This window comes from Neolamprologus brichardi, chromosome 22 (genome assembly GCF_056152115.1).
Source record: "Neolamprologus brichardi isolate AB-2024 chromosome 22, ASM5615211v1, whole genome shotgun sequence".
Classification (NCBI taxonomy): Eukaryota; Metazoa; Chordata; class Actinopteri; order Cichliformes; family Cichlidae; genus Neolamprologus; species Neolamprologus brichardi.
In genome coordinates, this window is record NC_142124.1 from 17,007,385 (window position 1) to 17,028,544 (window position 21,160).

General features: G+C 42.5%; 1 protein-coding gene across 1 annotated transcript in view; it reads left to right on the top strand.

Annotated features, from left to right (window-relative positions):
- znf704 (zinc finger protein 704) overlaps positions 1 to 21,160 on the top strand; it is a 64,005-nt gene that overhangs the window by 30,083 nt on the left and 12,762 nt on the right. The window contains exons 3-8 of the mRNA XM_006787865.3: positions 13,509 to 13,612; positions 14,660 to 14,937; positions 18,252 to 18,352; positions 18,573 to 18,867; positions 19,934 to 20,071; positions 20,148 to 20,239. Coding sequence (XP_006787928.1) covers positions 13,509 to 13,612; positions 14,660 to 14,937; positions 18,252 to 18,352; positions 18,573 to 18,867; positions 19,934 to 20,071; positions 20,148 to 20,239 — 1,008 coding nt within the window. The remainder of the gene's footprint in view (positions 1 to 13,508; positions 13,613 to 14,659; positions 14,938 to 18,251; positions 18,353 to 18,572; positions 18,868 to 19,933; positions 20,072 to 20,147; positions 20,240 to 21,160) is intronic.

Consider the following 21,160-nt stretch of genomic DNA (forward strand, 5'->3'; position numbering starts at 1 on the left):
CAGTCATATGGCAGCAACTCAGTGTATCTGAGGCATGTGGACTTGGTCAAGACAACCTGCTGAATTTCAAACCAGGGGTCCCCAATCCTGGTCCATGAGGGCCGGTGTCCCTGCAGGTTTTAGATCTCACCCTGGGTCAACACACCTGAATCACATGATTAGTTCATTACCAGGCTTCTGGAGAACTTCAAGACAGTTGAGACGGTAATTTATCCATTTAAATCAGCTGTGATGGATCAAGGACACATCTAAAACCTGTAGGGAGACCGGCCCTCGTGGACTGGGATTGGGGACCCCTGGTCAAAACAATCGATGGATCCCCCACTGGTGTGCGACATTCATTAACACGCTGACCAAAACAATAAATTAGAGCAGACAGGACAAAAATGATCTAATCCTCTGTTAGAATGCAGAAACACCCGTTCTTAGAGAGCCATCAGTAATCATGAGTAATCATGCCGTTTGTTGCATGCGCTCACTGGCTACTTTGTTAGTTACCCCTGTTGAACTGCTCATTAAGACAAATATTTAATCAGCAAATCACATGGCAGCAATTAAGTGTGGTTAAGTATGTAGACACGATTAAGGCAACGTACTAAAGTTCAAATTGATGATAGTGATTAAGTGGCTTTGAACGTGAAATGATCGTTAGTGCCAGACAGGCTGCTCTGTGTATTTCAGGAACTGCTGGATTTTCCCATATCTCTAACTCTATATCCAGTGAACACCAGTTGTCTGCACGAAAATGCAGTGTTGATGTCACAAAAGAATGACCAGACTGCTTTGAGCTGAGAGGAAGTCAAAAAACCATCAGTGACTGCCAAGGTATGCAGAAGAGCATCTCTGGATGCATAAAGACTAAAGCAGAAGATCTACGGCAGAAGAAGACCACACTGGGTGACTCTCCTGTTAGCAAGCATAGGCTTATATTTATCTGTTGCTACATTTTTACCACCACTGGTGGTCATTTAAGCGTGTGGGGGGACATTTTTTGGCACACTTTGCCTTAGTACCAAATCAACAGTGTTTAAATCCCACAGCCTACCTGAGTGTTTTTGCTGACTGTGTCCATCCCTTCATGACCACAGTGTACCCATCTGCTTCCAGCATGATAACACACCATGTCACAAAGCTCGAATCATTTCAAGCTGGTTTCTCGAAAACGACAATGAGTTCACTGTACTCAAATGGCCTCCACAATCACCAGATTTTATTCCAGTAGAGTATGTTTGGGTTGTGGTGGAACACGAGATTCCCATCATGGATGTAAAGCTGACAAGTCTGTGCAACTGTGTGATGCTCTCGTGTCAATATGAAGCAAAGTATCCGATGACTGCTCCTAGCACCTTGTTGAATTTGTGCAACAAAGAGTTAAAGGTGTTCCAACTTGGTACTAGTGAAGTGCGCATAATAAAGAAGCTGGTGAGTGTATATTATTCACTTTCATAGAACATCTTCATAAGTGGCTGGGATATAAAAAGCTTCTCAGTTAGGTTTAGGAAAAAAAATACCATGCTTTGGTAAAAATTGTTATCACTTCTTTTCTGTTTTCATGGTTGCCATGGTGAGACATCCTTGCTTATTCTGGACAAAATGCACACTGCAGGCACAATTAGACTTGCTATTTCGATATATTACTGAGAAAGTCTCACTGACTGTCATAAAAAAAGTGAGCTCTCATGTCCATAAACGTGAACACACGGATCACTTTTTTGTGACTGTTTCATGTTATACTGTGATGCCGGGTTAATGCAGCAGGTTAGAAAGTCTTATTTATTAGCCATTAAGTGTCTTTTTACTTCCAGTCAAGTAAAAACAGCTGCTACCATAATATTAGATAATAAAAACCTTTTGTTAGTGATGAAGGTGTGCATGCGCTGTATTGTGTATCTGTGTGTATAGGCTTCACCCAGAGACTGGTACATATCCTATATGCTAGGATCTAAATAGAATCTCCAATGCAAAATGTAAATCTAGGGCGCACTCCTGAAGTGTGTGTGCGTGCCAGTCAAAAGGCATATTAAAAGGCAAAAGGGCAGCAGGGAGAGCGGATGATCATTTGCCCTCATTTCAGTTGCTCACGGATTAACCGTCTCTGTGGATATGAAATATGAACGAATCAGAGCTTATATACATCAAACTGACACATATATACACACATACACACTCATATACCATATACCACACATATACAGGGATAAGAAAGGTGCATTTCTTGACCCTGCAGCACTTTCATTCTATAAACACAGACACACACTACCTAAAAAGAGAAGAAAAAAAAAACATTCTTTCGTGCACTTAACCACCCCTGACTCGCCTTTGTCACTACATATTTACATTCGAGTTCAAAGCTAATCCTGTCTCACAAAACAGTCTGCCGGTGGGTCATAAACAAAGCTGTTCTGGATGGCTGCTGTTCCTGGAGTTCCTCATTTTAATAGAAAAGCGAGAGGAGAAGGAAAGCGATAAGGAATGCTGACAAATTTTCTGGAGCTTGGCTAATTTTTCAAGCAGGCACTCAACACAAGCTGCTGCTTATCACTAGTTTGCGCCGATACTGCGTGTCTCCACTTTTTTCCAAGACCTAAAGCAACATTTAAACTTTTTATTATCGTTGCGAATGGTGATGTCTCTGATTTTCCCGACTTGTTGGCTGTTGCAGGCAGCAGTTATAATGTTTTTCTTATTTAAGCTCGGTTGTAAGAGTCTGGTGATTTCCGAGAAAAGGCGACTTGCCTCTTTAACGGTAATACATAAAAATCATGAAAGACAGCTGCTGCTTAACATTTGCGGCCGTCATGCCAGAAATTGATCTGACACTGAGGAGGGTTTTTTTTTTTTTTTTTTGGGGGGGGGGGGGGGGGGGGGATTATGAGTCAACAATGACGAGTAGCATATGAATGTCTTTCAGATATTCTAATAAGCAGGTTTTCAGCTTCACTGACTCTGTGAGTGGCTGTGAGTGATCTGCAGCTCAAAGACTGTTTGGTCCAGATGATGTTAAAATCATTATAATTTCAGCTGTCAGAATGAAAATTGAGGCCTGAGGGCTTCTTAAGCCACATTTATCTGCTCGTTTGTCAAGCAAACTCATATATCTAAGTGCAAATAATTGTTTTAACCCCGTACACACACACGCACACACACACACACACACGCACACACACACACGCACGCACGTGCCTGTTTACATCTGTGATCTAATTTCCTCTCGTCTTTGTGTGCACACTCTCTGTCCCAGTGGTGTAGTGTGTAGTAAGAGGCCGTGTTTTCTGTGATACTAAAGATCAGCTGTACTCCAACAAAGAATGAGATCGAGCCACAGAAGAGCTGGCATTGTGTACCTGTAACAAAGTGCACTCTGAGAGGATACTGCGCGAGAAAGAGGCCGAATCGCCACGTGAAAACATGCCACATCTGCTCTCGGTACATTAGAGGCAGAGAAGGACAAAGGCGTGCAACTTCCTCTGTTGATCTGCAAATAGTTTACACTGTACAGTTGTGACTGGCTTGGTACACATGGAAGCAACACACACAGACACACACACAGGGCTTTGGCTACTTGCCAGCTAATGCCACGCCCTGTTTTTCACTTGGGGGAGAGCTGTAGCTATGAGAAAAGTGTCTCTGTGTGCTGCTTTTGTTGTTTAAAACCTAGCAAACGGTGCGTGTCCATCTCCATCTGCACAGATTGTCATGTGTAAGCGTGCCCGCTTTGCTTTGTGTGTTTGACTTTGCGTGTTTGGAGGACAGAGAGAGAGAGAGAGGCCGACAACTAAAACATGCTAATGTGTAATCAACTAATTAGCTGCCACCGAAAGCCAATGATTAGACGCTTTGTGGCTCTCAGCAATATTATTGTTGAGTCTTAATGGTTTCATCATCTTCACTAATCTATACGTGACCAGCCCTCTACATCCAGTGAGCTATTCTCTGTACTGTTTACTTTAGATGTGTGCAGGATTTTCTGGGCTTAAGGAGATGATGGTGTTGGCGTGGTCGGGCAGATTTTTCAGGCTCTCGTTCAACATATTTGATTTTTCACAAACCAGAAACACTTTGCTCTGCCTCTCGGGGTTTGATTGATATTAATCATGTAAAGCACTTTCTCGAACACGGTCCCGTCTCCTTGTTTGATCTTTGAAGCTTTGAAAGTCAGCAGTCACTCATAATTACGTCTTGGCCTCACTTCATTAGGGGCAGTGAATTGGAGAGGCTTCACAGCACGAGAATTTTCTCAGGGTCTGATTTTTTTAAATTTTTTGACTTCCCAAATCAGAAGAAGAAGAAGTCGTCTCGTTCCGTCTTTGTGTGTTTTACCCCTTAATGTGAACTCCCCGTTCATGATTAAAAAGGAACGACTGTCGGCTCTCATTACACAGATATATGAGAGGTAAGGTGTTGCTGCAGTGTTGGGGTTGCACTTTTGAGGCTGCTGCGCTTTCAATTAGTGTGTAGTTTGTCAAATTCGATTCAGGCCAGTGCCATTCAAAAAAAAACAACAAAAAAAACAGCTGTGAAGTTTTAACTCGACCTTAAGTTTCATATAAAAATAGGAGATGGATTAGAACTCTGTATTTACTACAGTTATTTCGTTTATCAACCAGAGAACCACGATGTTGTGTCAGAAATGCCACCTCCATGCGTGATTACAACAATCATGACCAAGCGTGGCATTGTTATTCGTTTGCGTGTAGTCTGATGGGTTCAGTCAAGGTCTCTCCTCTCCAAATCTAGAAAGAAGGCAGCTTGTAATTTAACACCATCTGCTTTTCCCATTTTTCCATTGTGATGTTTCCACACTAAATGTGGGCATCTTGAGATTTCTAAGAAGAGGGCCCAGAGGATCTGGACTGAAGTTCACCATGAAACTCGCATTACAGTGAATCAGATGGAGGTTTGGCACTTCAGCTCTGAGGGCTGAAGCAGAGTCTGCGTGAAAGGAAGGATGCCCACGGCTCCTATTTCAAGAAGCTGGCTGCGAGGCCGGTGCATATGTTGTTATGGCTAGAAAGATGACTAGGTCCTTTGATTATATGGCTTGTTTATGTGTGTGTTTGTGTCGCTCCCAAAACAGATGTGCAGCTCAGAAACATTATTGTAAATGAAATAAACAAATGTGCCACTGCTTAATTGGGATTAATCAGTTGGTGTACTGTGAAATATCAGCAAACTGTGCTACAGCTCATAATTCTTGACTGGTTGTTGGCTGAGTTGAGGTCGTCACATGCCTCAGTTTATCCGACAGGCAGACCAAAACTCAGACATGCTCAGATTACAGTGATATATAAACAGATGCCGTCCGCTTCCGTGATTAAATTGGATCTTTTTCTTTGATAATAGCGTTTAAATGATTAAAAGATTGTCAAAATCCATCCACCACCTGTGGCTCCTCTGGGGGGATGTCGAGGGGTTACCAGGGCACCTGAGAGACATAATCTCTGAGACATCCCTGAAATGCCTCATACACAAACCACCTCGACTGGTTCCTTTCGATTCGGAAGAGTAGCCAAAATACCATTTAGAAAAAGCTCATTTCTGCCAGTTGTATCTGCGATCTCATTCTTTGAGCCACTACCTAATCCTCCAGGGTGTAGGTGAGGGCAGAAATGTAGACTGACCGGTTTAACAACTTTATCTTGATGCACAGCGTCCGCATCGCTTCAGACCATCTGTTGATCTCAAAGTGGCTTTAGAGACATTGATCAGAATTTTTTCTTTTTCTTTTTTTAAAGAAGAAGAAGCTATGAAGCCACACGTCATTAGGCAAGCTACAGCTGCCACTGATGGATATTTTCACTGTGAAAAAATGTGATTATTTTCTTAATCAGTCATCAGTCGTTTAATCTATTAAGTCGGAAAATGTAAAACGAAATAATTAAAATTCATATTTGAACTAATCACATTAATCTCTAAATTGCAAGTGGATAAGTTCCAAATGCTTGTGATTATGTGATGGAATAAAGTATGAAATCAATAAAGAAGCAGAATCAGCTTTAATAACATTTACCTGTATTTGCAGTAGTAAACGGGCAGCATCTAGCAATTTCATTATGGTCATGTATCAAAAACATTCAAATTACAGATTAAAGATAAATACTTGCTTTACTTTACACACTTTCAACTTCGGCCATTTTAATATATCGTTTCACAGGTTCTGCTGCATTTGCAGTGTTTACTTTAGATGTGCCGCGTGCCTGGTTTACAGTTGCAAGTCACCTGTTTTACTGACTGAAGACAAAATACTCCAGTCGAATTGTTAAGCGTAAATAAAGTGCAACACTTTCTGCTCACAACACGAAGTTGGCTGGCCGTTGCTAGTCTACATGGATACTGACCTGAATAGACGGTGAGAGCAACTCTAATGTTTTTAAAGGTAAAGAAGTGGATTATTATACACGTCACGATGTCAAGCTGATGGTGAATTCACTGTATGCTGAAGTCACAACTAAAGACATAAAATCTTGGAAACAACATATCAACTCTTGTTGTCCGCGGGCTTCAGACGAGAGTTGCTGGGTGTCGCAAAGTATGCGCAAAACGGTTAAAGGCGAGCATTTCACGAGCATTTTCATGAGCTACTGCAAACAGGTGTCTGTGCACTGAAATGACTGTGAAACTTGAAAGCAGCATTTAGGTCAAGGCTTGCAATTAAAGCTAAGTCGTGCCAGCATCCAAAAATGCATAAACCTAACTGCCAGTATACCTCATGCTTCAAGTCTATAAATAAGCAAACGGACAACACTAAAGGGAGATTATTTATTTTGGGCACGCTCTCTATGTGCTGTTGAATTCCTTTTGCAGCCATAAAAACTGATGCTGCTTACGAGCCACGTTTGACTTTGCAAAGAGGTAAACACTGTCTTGCAGCTGTTGGCAGGATGTGTACTAGCCCCACAGACACAATTATGCCCACCTTGTGAATAGGCCGGGCCCAAGTGCGCTTCAGGAAATTGAATAGGCGATGCTCTGCTTTAGTCTGACCCCGCTGTGTCTCAGCTTTTATGGAAATACAGTGTTTTTTGTTTTGTTTTGTTTATGCGTGTTTACCAACAAAGAACCGCTATCAGAAACATCTCTGAGCGATGCACACAAGCATGTCAGAGAAATTCCTCAGCGTCTCCCTTCATACACACCTGCCAATCAAAAGCTGTGCCCTTCATGCATGTTAGCTCCGTGTCATTCTCAGATGCCTTTTGGCAGTTTGTGTGTGTTGGAGAGCGGGGAGAAAATCAGATAAGCAGATAGCAGAGGAGGAGCTCTCTGATTTATAAGAGCGTATTGAGGAGGAAATAGACTTCATAGTCCAGTGCTTGTTATAAAGGAGCAGACCACCGCACGCCACGTGGCATCAAAGAAGAGGAGCCAAAGCGAACGCGTGCACAAAACACACACACTTTTAACTTCGCTCCCGCTGTGATCCACGGCAAAAGAAAGTCAGAGAAGCTCAAAGTGCAGGAGTGAAAAGTGAGAGAGAGAGTCCAGCAGGGGCGAAGGGAAGGCGAGGAGACGGAAGAGTGTAGGAGTCGGGGGGGGCGGCGAGTGTGCTTGGCAGCACTGGCCTGTGTTTCAGGGGAATTCCTGTAACCCACCACACCTTTCAGCTGCCTTCATTAAAAATGACTGATAGTTTTGGGGTGATATATAAAGTAAAGCTACCAGGCATTTGTGCATGTTTGTGTACATGTGTGTGTGTGTGTGTGTGTGTGTGTGTGTGTGTGTGTGTGTGTGTGTGTGTGTGTGTGTGTGTGTGTGTGTGTGTGTGTGTGTGTGTGTGTGCACAGACTGACCTTGGCCCAGTTAGTTTGAAGGCATTTGGGAGGAAAAGAAAAAGGGAGTGTGGAGAAAGAGAAAACAAAGATTAGAGATTTTAAAGAGTCTGTGTCTCTGACGGGATCTTGTTATTCACTCTGACCAGAGGTTTTTTTCTCATTAACTGTAAAAAGGAGGATTGTTGAATTAAGTGTGCGTGGTCAAATTCTGGGATAACGAGTAATAAGGAGCGTTTGAGCTTTTATTTGGTATATTTGGCGTATGAACTCCCTGTAACTATCCAGTGGAATAAAGGGAAAGACTCACATGGCTGCGTTTACCTTAAATACTGAGATAAAACAGCAAACTTAACCCGTTCGTAAGACGTTTATATTTTTTCCACCTTCCACGTATTTTCTTTCATTTAAAATTTAAAAAATGTGATGAAAAACAAAGACCAGGCCTCCATTTCTTTGTCTTCCATCTACCTGCCAACCCACGGTGGCCACGGTAACATGACCCCCCTGTTATTGTCTCCCCCCCTTTCTCCTCCTGCCCGGTGTTTTGTTTGAAACCAAACCCTCCACGTCCCCCCTCGATGGTGGCGACCTGACTTTACACATTAAAAAAAGAAGAAGAACGTGACCCCGCTTCCTGTCTCATTTGTTCTCATGGAGGCCCTTTGTTTTGTTGTATTCACTGCCTTCAAAAGAGTAGGCACATCTGGCTGTGGAAGTACAAGTTTCACCACTTGTTGCACGCACACACACACACACACACACACACACACACACACACACACACACACACACACACACACACACACACACATATTGGCAAACCGCCACATCTTCATCCAAGCTCATCACAGTCCCCTGAAGAGGGAGCTGTTGTTTTATTTGTGCCTCCATTCCCACAGAGGGTTAACACCGTCCCTACTTCTAATTTTAACTTCTTTAGTTTCTAATCTGTCATTTCCAACATATGTTCATGATTTTCCCTGCAGTCGGGCAGTGATCTGCAGGTCTTTGTGAGACGGCAAATAGCCCGAATCAACTTCTTTTCTGTTTTTGCTTTATGTTCTCTTCAGCCCATTAACCAGTCTAAGCTTGTCTAATAATATAAAGTGAATAATTAAAAGAAAAAAGATAGGATAAAACCTTGCCTTAGGTGTGTGTGGGAGTGGGCACATATGGGAAAATTCTGCCCTCAAGCCTTTCTGTCAGAGTCGCTCTCGCTGACTTGTTCGGTGTTGAAAGAATATGAAATTTTTCTTAACCTAACCAAGCTGTTAGGTGTGTAAGCTGGATCAAAACACAACAAAAACTAAAGCGAGTCTTCAGATTGTGGACTGTGTGTATTTTGAGACCTGCCTGACCCTCCTGTTGGTTTGGCGTCGCACCTTATTGGTTCAAGAAGCTTGCAGACTTTACTTTTTCTCATAAAGCTCCAGTGAGAGCGCAGAAAGATGCATATTTCACTTGCTTTATTGGATTGTCCTTACAGATTTTCCAATATGTGATTGCACACAGTCTGTTTGATATTTTACATTTTTAAAAACATTGTTATTATTTTTTTGTGGATGGTGGAACAAAAAAAAAAAAAAACAATCCTAAAAACATACAGACCAAAATAATTAGATTTTTTAATTTAGAAAATGACAGCAGCTTATTTATTTATGTTTATAAAAAATTATACACAGCCACAGTTGTGTTATCTTTTGTGCTGTCTTTCTATTTTTAATGAAAATTTATTTTCTACCGCATGCATTTAAATTTAGAGCTGAGGGCAGGAAGGGGTAAAAAAAAAAAGAAGAAGCAGCATGCAGGTTTATAATTACTCTGCTGCCTTTAAAATAAAGTATGATACTGTAAGTGTCTTTATAATCTCATGGGTCTGTTGTCAGTGGACAGTGATGTACACTCTTATTTAGTTTCTAAAATAAATACCAGCCAAAGTCACTAAAATCACTTTTCCTCCTCATCCTGATGCTCTGGTTGAACTTCAGCAGATCCTCTTGGCATCAATATGTTGAGTTGCTGCCATGTGATTGGCTGATTGGTTTGTGTGTTGAACAGGTGTACTTAGTGAAGTGCCAGGTGAGTGTATGGAAATGTGAAATCATCTCGTGGGAGGGTTGTCCATGAACAGTGACATATTTGCATTTTTAGAGTAAAAGAGCTCGGGGGCAGCTGTAAAGTGAAGAGAGGTAATTCGATTTGGTAACGCTGCTTGAACAGAAGTATCGGTTAAAGCGTCCGCGGCCTTTGTTTAGGTCATTTAAAAAAAAAAAAAAAAAAAAAAAACCCTTATCAGTCTCTAAAGGTTTAGCAGCATTAACAGCATCTATAGTGTAAACTCATTTTCCATTTATGAATAGCCGGCAGCAAGATAAAATTACATAGATCCATTTCATGTAATCTGCATTAGTAAACAAGCCCTTTACCTCCTCTCTAGTTTTCTGTTGATGAAGCTATACATCCAAGATAATGTTCCCTTTAGGAAGCTCCAGGGATCGGATATGGGAAGATGTTTTATTACAAATAAAGTGAAGTAAGAATATTAAAGCGCACAGAGACGCACACAAACATGCCAGGGTATGAAGTTCATTTCTCAGAATTCACTTACCGATCCATTAACCATCCCACCCTGTCTCCTGTGTCACATGTATCATGTGTTTTAACGGGCCCCTCTCTAACACACACACACATGCGTGCATGCATGCTCTCCCCGTGTGTTTAATTACAGCCATAATAAGCACTTGGATGGAAACTAAGTTTGATAAGGCCACTAATGACAAATGCGATTTGGGAAATTCCCTTTTCCCGCTCTCTCAGCTTCGTCCTCGTCATCTCATACATCACATCTTAATTATGTCTTCCTAATGTGTTTTCCTGGGATTTACTCTTTCATATTTCAAGATTGACAAAGCGCCCAGCAATTACTGTCTGTCGTTGTTACCGTGGATATAATATCTACAGTTACATGATGGCCTCCCAAGGTGACCAGGAAGTGTTTTTTTTTTAATGGTGATGTTGGGTGGCTGGTTGGGGGAGATGGGGTGGGGTCAGGGGTAAAAGTGGCATTTGTGCGTGCAGCTCCTTTTCTTGATTTATGTGGAGGCTGTAATGACATCATATTCAACAGCCGAAAGGGTAATAAATTAGATATCAGCTAATGGAGGCTGAGGCTCTTCCTTTGTTAGCGCGCTCCTGTTCTCTGCTCACATCGCTCTTTTCTTTTCCCCTGTGAAGTAAATACGCTTTTAATTACTTTCACATAAATTTTAAAGTGTCGTTTATTCACAGCGAAACTACCGACAAGAAGATGCTGGCATTAAAGAGCCTCTCTACAACGTGAACCTGTCGTTGCATTTATATTTAACTTCTTTTCTTCTTTGTCCAATGAAAAGTCACGAAATGTCTTTTAAACAAAGCTTCACGTGTTTTATGTTTGTGAAAACTGCTACTCAGATCTGATTAGTAAAGGTTTTTTATCAAAATTGTGTCCATTCGACCCAGTGCTGGATCCATTTTAGGGAAATGACTTGATTGCAAAAGTCCCTTGAAAGTCTCTTTTCTTAGAAAAAGCTCTGGAAATCCCCTTTAGCTCTGTTAGCTTTTTGAACTTGTAGCTGCTAACAGGCTCTCGCTCGGCTCTGGCGGCCAAAAATAAAAACTTCACTTCATCTGCAGTCACAGCACATCCATGATTTTCTGGCAGCATTATAATAATAATCGTCATTTACAAAAGGTCTGATGCACATATAATGCACATATTTTGGTCAGAAAAGGTAACACACACTCCCTTAGAGATTTGCCTGGCAAGCACTGGTCACTATGGAAAGCATTCCCTGACCGGAGGCAGGAGGTTGCTGACAGTCACTGTGAAGTAGATTGCTAAAGTTCTAGTCACGCCGTCCTAGAGACCACCTGTCGCTGGTGAAGTTGCTGCAAGCATGAAATTGGTCATAAGAAGGAATATCACGCTGGAACGAAATCCTCCCCACAATCGCTTCAGTCAGGAGTAGATGGTGTGCAAGAAAGACTGCAAATGCTTGCAAACTACTCACTGAGCTTCAGTGAACTTTGAAAAGGTGTGACACAAACCAGAAACTGCGAACGCTCACCTTCAAAGTAAAAGCTGCATCTTTTGCTGAGGCATAGCTTTAAAAGTTTTAAGGTGAACGTTCTCCGTTTTCAGTTCATTTCACACTTTTTTACTAAAGCTCAGAGAGTAAATGACGAGTCTTTGCCGATCACTTGGTGTCTTCAATGCAAACCCTTGGCGACCGTGTCAATCTGCTAGGGACCAAAGAGATCACAAGGAACTTTTTGGCGCTGCACCCTCACTGTGACCACTTTCACCTGGCAACAGGGAGCAGCCTCCAGCAAACACTCACCAACCTGTCAGGACATACACGTTTCCATACCCTGACTGGTCTCTAGGCCAGTGTGGCTGACACATTGCTGATCGATGACTGATCACACTTCCTCTCTTGTTGCTTCCCAGAGGCCCACTCTGAGTCAGCAAGAACGCTGTTCTGGGCAATGAAACCCGCTTTTAATTAACATTTAGTTACCGTTTCACCTGAGACCGCAAATTTACTTATTACCTTCCAGCAAGCATTCCCGGTAGAGATCATCTTTATGTGTTTGAGTGTTTTCACCGCTGCATGGACGTGACCCTGTCAGTGGCTCATCAGCGGGCAGTCATTAAACAGCTGCACTCTTCTTTTAGCAAATAACCAGTCGTCTTTCTCCGTGTATAAACATTTTAGGAGAGGTGTCAATTATCCAAACACTGACCTAAAATGTCTTTCACCTATTCCTGCTGCCAAAGCAGCAAAACCGCACCTTGTTCTTCTCTGCAGGCCGGTTCCACTCTGGAAAACTTTTGGCAGATAAAGCTAGACTCACATTTTCTTTCCTCTCTGTATCTACACAGAAAACGGATGCATTTAGTAACCTTAAGTTTCAATGTCAGCTGTGTTTATTGGCTTCTTAAACTGAGTCAACTTGAAACCGAGCGTGTGCGCCTCAAAACTCTTCCAAAAATAAACACTGAGAACGACATCTAGCCTTTGACTGTGGTATTCAGCGGTGGGTGTGACAGCGGTGCTTTGTTCTGTCCATTAGACGAGGCGGTGAATGTTATTACATGTCCCCGCTCTCTCATTTTTCCATCCTGCCCTGTTGTTTTATTTTTTTATCAGTAGGATCGTGCACAAAGCAGAATACTGCAACACTATTTCTTTATTATTATTTTTTTGCATGCATCAGTAATGATACTGGGTGTTGTTGTTATTGTTGTTTTTTAACAACAGGGGTGAAGTGTGTCATCTCTGCAGCCTGCAACATCCTGTGCAGTAAATCAGTTTCCTAGTTTCTATTTGTATTTTATTCTGTTAGCTGTTTATTTTTCTTAATGGTGTCTGGGTGATTGCATCAGTCAAACAAAAAAAACCAACTTGAATGTAATTAGCAGTTTTTGCTGCAGTCATCGCAGCAACATGGAAACCTCAACATCTGCTTTCCCTCTAAAAACACCGGGCCGAGCAGCGAAGAAGACAAACACATGTTGAGCTCTCGAGCTTCGTGTAAATGGTAATGTGCCTGTAGTGTGTTTATTGTTATCCGTTTTAAAAAGAAAAAAGTGTAATAGTCTGGACTTATTTGTGAGAGAGTTATAAGGTCTTTCTCTTTAACTGATTGGAAGCAGCTCAGTAAAGTTTTCTTTTGTTTCTGTTTCCACAGGCGGTCGGAGGAGGAAGTGGATATGGACAAAGTGACGGCCGCTATGGTGCTGACGAGCCTCTCTACCAGCCCGCTGGTGAGGAGCCCACCTGTGAGAGTCAGTGGTAAGCATCATTAGTACTAAATAAACAGCCGTAAATAAATATTTCCTTTTTATGCGTCACTTGGCTATTTTTCTAATAACATAGCAGAAGTTTTATGAAAAGCGAACTAAAACAAGTCGCTGAGCCAATAATTTGTGTGTTGAGTTTCATTCCCTCACAGCTGTTATCTTGTGAATGCATGTGGAAGCTTAAGGTTGATAAATTACTGCCACCTGCTGTGCTGTAGGATCATCTCATCAATGAGCTGTGGAAATCCAAAGAAAAGCACAATGAGTCTGGATCTCTGCCACTCGGCAAAGTGGCGGAAGTCCAAAATGCCCCATAACTGCAATCTCGTGAAACCAGTTAAGCGGTCTTTGTAACCAGCCTGCTGTCGTTTCAGCCGAGCAGACGCGCAGCCAACCACCGTGCACGTGGTGTCACTGCCGTACGTCATGCACAGATGAACACACTGGGCTTTAAATGCTAACTGTACACTTTTTATCTAAATGTAGTTACGTGCACGGAACACAGAGCATTGCTGATATCTCTCAAATGAACCAATAGTCTTGTTGTTCTGATCACTCAGAGCCTGTGCTGCCGGTGAGCCACATCCTCTTTTATGTTAAATGTTCTGCCGAAGAAACGAGTGAAGAGAGAAGAGAGAGGCACCCTGCCAGGAAGCAGCTTCACTAAACCAAACTGGGTCTCTGTCTCTCACACACACACATGTACACTCTCTGCAAAGTTTTCCCCTGCTTCACTAAGTGAAATGCCTTTTGTGGCTGATATTCAAAAGAAACTCTTCTTTGATGTTAAAAAAAAAGAAGACCTTGGAAGTGTCTCGGTGGAATCACACAACAGGAGAGTAACCTTTATTTTCTTGTGTCATAGTGAAGACTGCTTCTGGGAGGCTCTTTTTTTGTGAAGTGCAAATATAGCTGTCTGAACCTAATTGGATGTCTTGATCTCATCCTTTGTTGTGTTTGTAGCATTTACAGATATAACTAAAGAAGTTTGAGCTTCTGTTAGATAAATTCTCCATCTCCTGTTCCTCTGTGTCTTCAGAGGGTCTGAGTGGATCGTGGAAAGACAACGGCTCGGCCGGACCCTTCACCCCATCGAGCAACAGCTCCTCGGGGGGCTACTGGAGCTGGTCTGCTCCGAGCGATCAGTCCAACCCTTCCACACCATCCCCACCGCTCTCTGCAGACAGCTTCAAGCCCTTCCGTGTACCCAGCCTGGGAGGGGTGGGGCCTGGCCCCGCAGGACCTGAAGACCCCATTCTGGATGAGCAGGACGGGAGCAGCCTGCTCTTTGATGAGCCCATCCCTCGCAAGCGCAAGGTGAATACCATTTAGCTGGGTAAAAATCCTGTGTGGGTTCTCCGGATACTCTGGCTTCAGTCCAAAGACATGAGTTTAGTGGGGTTTGGTTAATTGGTGATTCTAGATTATCTAGATTATGTGAATGTGAGTGTGAATGGTCGTCTGTCTCTCTGTGTTAGCCCTGTGACAGACTGGCGACCTGTCCAGGGTGTACCCTGCCTCTCGCCCTGTGATCTTGATGCGCTTCCCCTGCCTGACACAGATGTCTTTTTAAGGCACATTTCTTTTAAAGAGAGGGTAGAGGAGGGTGAGGACACTGAGGTGATCATATTAGCTATATCCTTACTCAATGACAGAGACAAGAGTAGGACAAAAAACACATGAAACAGCAGCCTGAGCCGACTCCCTGTGAGGGATTACTTGTACATGCGTTGGCCTCGTTATTTGAAATCTTTAAAGCGAGTATCACTGCTGTACGGGGAAAATCATATACACAGAAAACAAGGACAAGCATCAAATGCCCCTTCAAAATGATGAAAACCACTTTCCCAACACGATTTTTCGAGTCAGTTGAATTTATGCTAATATCATCTCGATGGTTCTGTAAATTTAGTAGAAAAGAGACGAAGCCAATAAAGATTTGAGCCAAACTCAGTGGTTAAATTTAATTTTTGTTAGTGTGTGTTTTTAGACTCAAAATACTGTTGAAGAACTTTAACTGTACAAAAGCAGTTACGCTTCATGGATAATAATCAGCAGCCAAGTTACATGATAAACATCTGCCATCAATGCAGCATCAAGAGAAATAAGAATGACTGTCATTCAGGGAGTTATCAGCACTGGATTATTTCTGATACACCCATATTAACATGGTAGCAGTTTTTTATTGTTAAACATCAGCACTGTTAGTAGTTAATCATCACGGGGTTAAGGGAAGGAGATATGATGGTATGTTTCCAGGTGCTTTTGTCCCACTTGTGGCTTCACTTTTATTACCGTGTGGTGCATTCAAAGCTTTTTTTGAAGGAAACAGTCGCACTGATCCTGATAGCAGGCATATCTGGAGGTAAGAATAAAGGTCGTGAACTTGTCTTTGAGATCCCGCCACGTGTACATGAGCTGGTTGATTTCTCTTCTGTAATATTAACCTGTGAGGTTACCGATGTAATTTAGTTTCTGACTGATAGGCGGAGAGGGAAATTGGACAGGAAAGGACACAAAGCCTTTTTTGCTCCGATCTTGAGTTTCGTGTCACGCGTCCTCGCCACACACAGACTTTCTTTCACACTAATCATTTCACCTCGTCTCATCACTACGCGCCACTGACAGCTCATCACATCTACACCACGCTGTCACTCGTTATTTTGTCCGACGTATATTGCGTCTCTCTCTCTCTCTCTCTCTCTGCCTTCATTTCGGGGCTCTCCTCTGCTTATCGGCGCTCCTGTGTGCCAGTGTGCCGACGGTATCATCCATCTACCCCTCCTTTCATTCTTTCCTCTCCCCTGCTCTCGCCTCTGTTTTCTCCCCTCTCTCTTCCGTTCTCGCTGCTTGAGTGTGTCCTCCCCAGACATTTGTCCTTAATAATTACTTCCTCAGCCTTCGCGTGTAGCTCCTCTCAAAAACACAGTAATGATTTCAATACCCTCAACGGCAAACAGAAAAGATTCTGCCGGCCCTCTAAAAAAAAAAAGAAAAGACAAGGGGGGAAAAAAATCGATAGACTCTTTAGTGAGCTCCACGTTGGCGCAGTGTACTCGGATAATTGGGAAGATCACAAAGAAGGGCGTGGAGGGAGGAGAAAGAGAGGGAGAAACGGGAAGAGAGATGAAGGTTGTGGATGAAAAATTAAAGAGTGACTAACAGGAATTACATGAAAAAGGACGAGAGCGCAGACGGAGGCATGAACAGCGTCTCCGAAAGCTCCTATAATGTTGGCTTAACAAGTCGCACTCACACAATCTATACGTGCAGATGCCAGGCTTCCTCGTGAACTTATCTACATGCTACTCGCGTGCTCTTGTTTTTCTCCTGGCAGCCCCGCACCGTTTGAGGCTCCCCATTTAATTAACTGTGAAATGTTGCTTTAAAGGGGCGCACACGCTCGCCAACACACAAAATCGGCTTTTGTTACGCAAAGACAAAACAATGCAATCGGGGAAGGGGGGCACGTGATTGTTGTGTGTGTGTGTGTGTGTGTGTGTGTGTGAGAGAGTGTGTTTCTGAAAGAGAGAGAAAATTAGAAATAAAACATGTTGTCAAAGTTAAATCAGCCTGCGTAACAATAGCTTGACAGACGTGGCTATAAAACAGTTTATAATAGCTCGGAGCGAGAGTGCAGGAGGGCAGGGAGGAAGTTCATGGGGCTCTTTTACTCCATGAAAACAATACACGGCCTCTGTAGGACGCCGGAGGTTTAATTACATTAGGCAGATCAGAGACACTGGAGCATCACCGCCATTGTGTTCACGGTAACACCAGAGATAGATGCTGCATTAAAGCTGTGTGTCTATTTTGTTTTCCCCCCTGGTTTTAATCTACATCATTTCAAAGTGACACTTTATAGTGTAACGCAAAGACTTTAAATATGGTATCATAAAATGATCACTCTGAAGGAGATTGCATTTTTAAAGTCCTTTAAATCCTTTAAATTCCCAACATAAACATGGCATATCCGCATTTTAATCTAGGACAGGTATGACGTTGAACAGTTAGCGAGGCAGTGCAGCAGCATGTTTAATCTGAGAAATTATATTTATCTCCATATATCGCTTTAATTTTGTAAATTATGGTTATTTTACTCCAAAAACAGCCCCTACATGTGATTTCTATGTATGTGTTTGTTCGTTTAAAATAAAATGGCATGTGATGTGCAAAAGAAAGAGCAAGTTGCAATTTAAATTTTACACTTTTTAAATGGAAATAATAGTATATATATAATAACCAGTGGATATATTTTTTTGTACCTACTTTGCTACCTGAGCGAATTTTCATTTCTGTGCAGTCTTAAACCAACTGTTGGTTTAAGACTGTTATCAGTGAGTTTATACTGTACATTGTCCACTTGATTAGGTACACCTGCTCGTTAATGAAAAAGAGAGTTTTTCTATAACCTAAAAAAAATATTTTTCTGTAACCTTTATCTGAACATGTCTGTGGTGCAGATAAACTTTTTCTGTGTTAATGGCAGATATTAAAAACACATCCTTCAGAGAAAAGAAGCTTTCATGTGTATGATTTCTTGTTATGTACCCTGCAGTTGTTGCGTGTGACTCTTTGAAGTTGGCATCAGAGCGCCAGCGAAACACTGATGTGCTGTGTGTCTCCTGCAGAACTCCATGAAGGTGATGTTCAAGTGCCTGTGGAAGAACTGTGGCAAGGTGCTGAGTACTGCCGCTGGCATTCAGAGACACATCCGCACCATCCACCTGGGGTAAGACACAGACGGTGTGCATACACACCTGAGATAAAGTCCACTCAAAGCCTCAAAAACTGCTCTGCTGCTCATATCCTGCCTCTGGTTAATGACTTACGGGTTATCAGCAGAGTAATATGTCCCAGTGATGCTGGATAGATGGCTAACCTGACCTTTAGGTGGAGATTTACATTCATGATGTATTTCTGTCTGTCCTGCCCCTGCGCTCGTCTCTCAGTCGTAACTGTGACTCAGACCTCAGCGACGGTGAGGAGGACTTCTACTACACGGAGATTAAGCTGAACACGGACTCGGTGGCCGACGGGCTGAGCAGCCTGTCCCCAGCTTCGCCCTCTGTCTTGTCTCCCCCGCCTCCTCCCCCGTCTCCTCTCCCCTCGGTCAGCCAGCTGCCAGACTCCCATAAACCGACTCAGTCCTCTGACACCAAGGAGCCCCACGCCGGCGGCACCACGCCGCTCAGCCGCTCTGCACCCAGCGCTCTCTACCTCATCCACACGGACCATGCCTACCAGGTGATGAAGACTGATGTGCTCTGTATACGTCCCTCAGTTTCTCACACATTACTATCGAGGTCCTTGTTACGCTGACGATGTGTCACAGTGTTCGTAAACACACTAAAGATCTCGCAGCGACTTGTGGTCCCTCCATCCCTATAGCAGCTGTGCTAACAGTTGCGGTCTATCAACACACAAGCAGCAGGTTTGAATAATTAATTAAAGGTTGAAAAATGACACAATTTATCTATTTTAGCCTCGGTTTTCAGATTATTGTTTGAAGAATAACCGCCATTAGCTTTCCATTAATATCTGTGCATCTAATATTAATGCAGAGCTGCACACTTTAGGTCTGACATGAGTAGTTATGTTTCTGATAAAGGCCAATAATCTGCCTTTATTCTTTGAATAAAGTATATATATCCGACCATTAAAATGTACCTCACCTAGAAAATAACAAAATCAAGAGGTTTTTTTTAATCAAAAAAATGTAATAGAAAGAGATATCTGACCAAAAAAAAAGAAACCTCCTCTGGGTAAACTCAGTGTCAGAAAAGATGGAAAAGTCCCATCTCCAGCCAATCAGTAGCCTGCAGTATACACATAGCTTGTATGTAAAAGACAGGTGTAGTTTCTGGGTAAAAAAAGGGAAGTCATTCACCTGCTTTCTTTCTAATGGCCAGCAGGGGGAGACTCCCCTGGTTCCAGTTGATATTAAGTCTATGGGGAAAAGACCCTCAGCTCTGTTGGTTGTGACATCATTAACACGTTTCTGATTAGTTTATGGTCTTGAGCACAAAATGATAATTTTATAAATTATGGCTTTAATTGGAAGCAAAAAAAGAGATTAAAGCAAGGTATGCTTTTTGGGCGCTTGATCATTAAATCGAGTTTCAAAGCAGAAAAAAATGTTCAGCTTGAGGATTTCACTAACCACTGTCTGACATCCCAATACAAAGAAGCTTTGCATCAATTAACAAATACTAAAAGAAATAAAAGTATTCCAATATGCTGAATTTAAATAAAAGTTAAAAATAGTGATATTTTTAACTTTAATATTTTGACCTTTGACCTCTGCCTTCAGGCCACGGCTCCAGTGTCCATCCCGTCCAGCAGCAGCAACAACTCGGCCGGCTCGGCGTCCACTAGCTTCACTCCCACCAACAGCTCCAGTTTCAGCATCTCTTGGCAGTCGCCACCCGTCACTTTCACCGGGACCACGGTGAGAGAGCCTGGCTCAGCCTTTGCTTTCACGCAGCTCGTCTTTCTCATATTCATGATCTGCTCTCGTTCTCCAGGTGTCTCCCAGTAAAAGCCAAGGATTCGGTGACCAACGTTCCCAGACCATTGCAGTGCTTTCGTCCCCTCCCAGAGCCACCGCTGCCCTCAGGTACTGAACTCTCACAGTCTCACCGTATGACTGGTTATAGCTTCAGTTAAAGGTCGAATTAAATCTTTCTCTTTCAGCTTGTTTGCTGCAACCTGAAAAATGGAATAAGGCTCAGATTTATGTTTATCTATCTCTGCAGTCAGTGGCGTAATTAAAAAGAACCAGTTAGCTTAGCACAATGGAGGGACTGGGAGGAGACAGATGTCATGTTTTTCCTTAGCAAAAAGGAAATTTCTTCCAACATATGGACGCACCTCAAAAAATTAGAATGTGAAAAGTTGAATATGTTCCATCAGTTATTTAAGAAAGTGAAAATTTAATCTATTTTAAACTCATTACATAGAAACCATAACGCTTCAGCATTTCTGTTTTAACTTTGATAATTGTGGCCTACAGCTAAAAAAAACCATATCTCACGTTATTAGAATATTTCATTTCGAGTTTGAGTAAACTGCTATAAACACGGTTTAAATAGTGTGTGCCTGTCAGTCTAGTGCAGCGAACACAGCCACAATCATGGGGAAGACTACATGCTTTACGGTCCTCCAGATGACGATCATCTACGATCATCTACAGCCCACACAGGGAGATGAGCCGCAGAAGGTCACTGCTGTAAAGGCTGGCTGTTTGCAGACAGCTGTAGTGGAGGATTGGAGTACTGTGGGGAGGACTTGGGACCAAAACTGCCAAATATTTTGCTGACCGTGTTATTGCTGTACCTGATTGGCCATTGACCTGAACCCCACAGAGGAACTATACGCTGTTGTCAGGAAGAAGATACACACAAGCTGAGACAGCAACTTCATCTGCAAACATGTGAAACATGTCAGATAGATTTGTGTTCATGTTAATCTCTAACATGTTGTAGTCTTCCTGGTTTTCTGGTTTTGGTTTTCAAATGTATGCTTTCATAGCGGACAA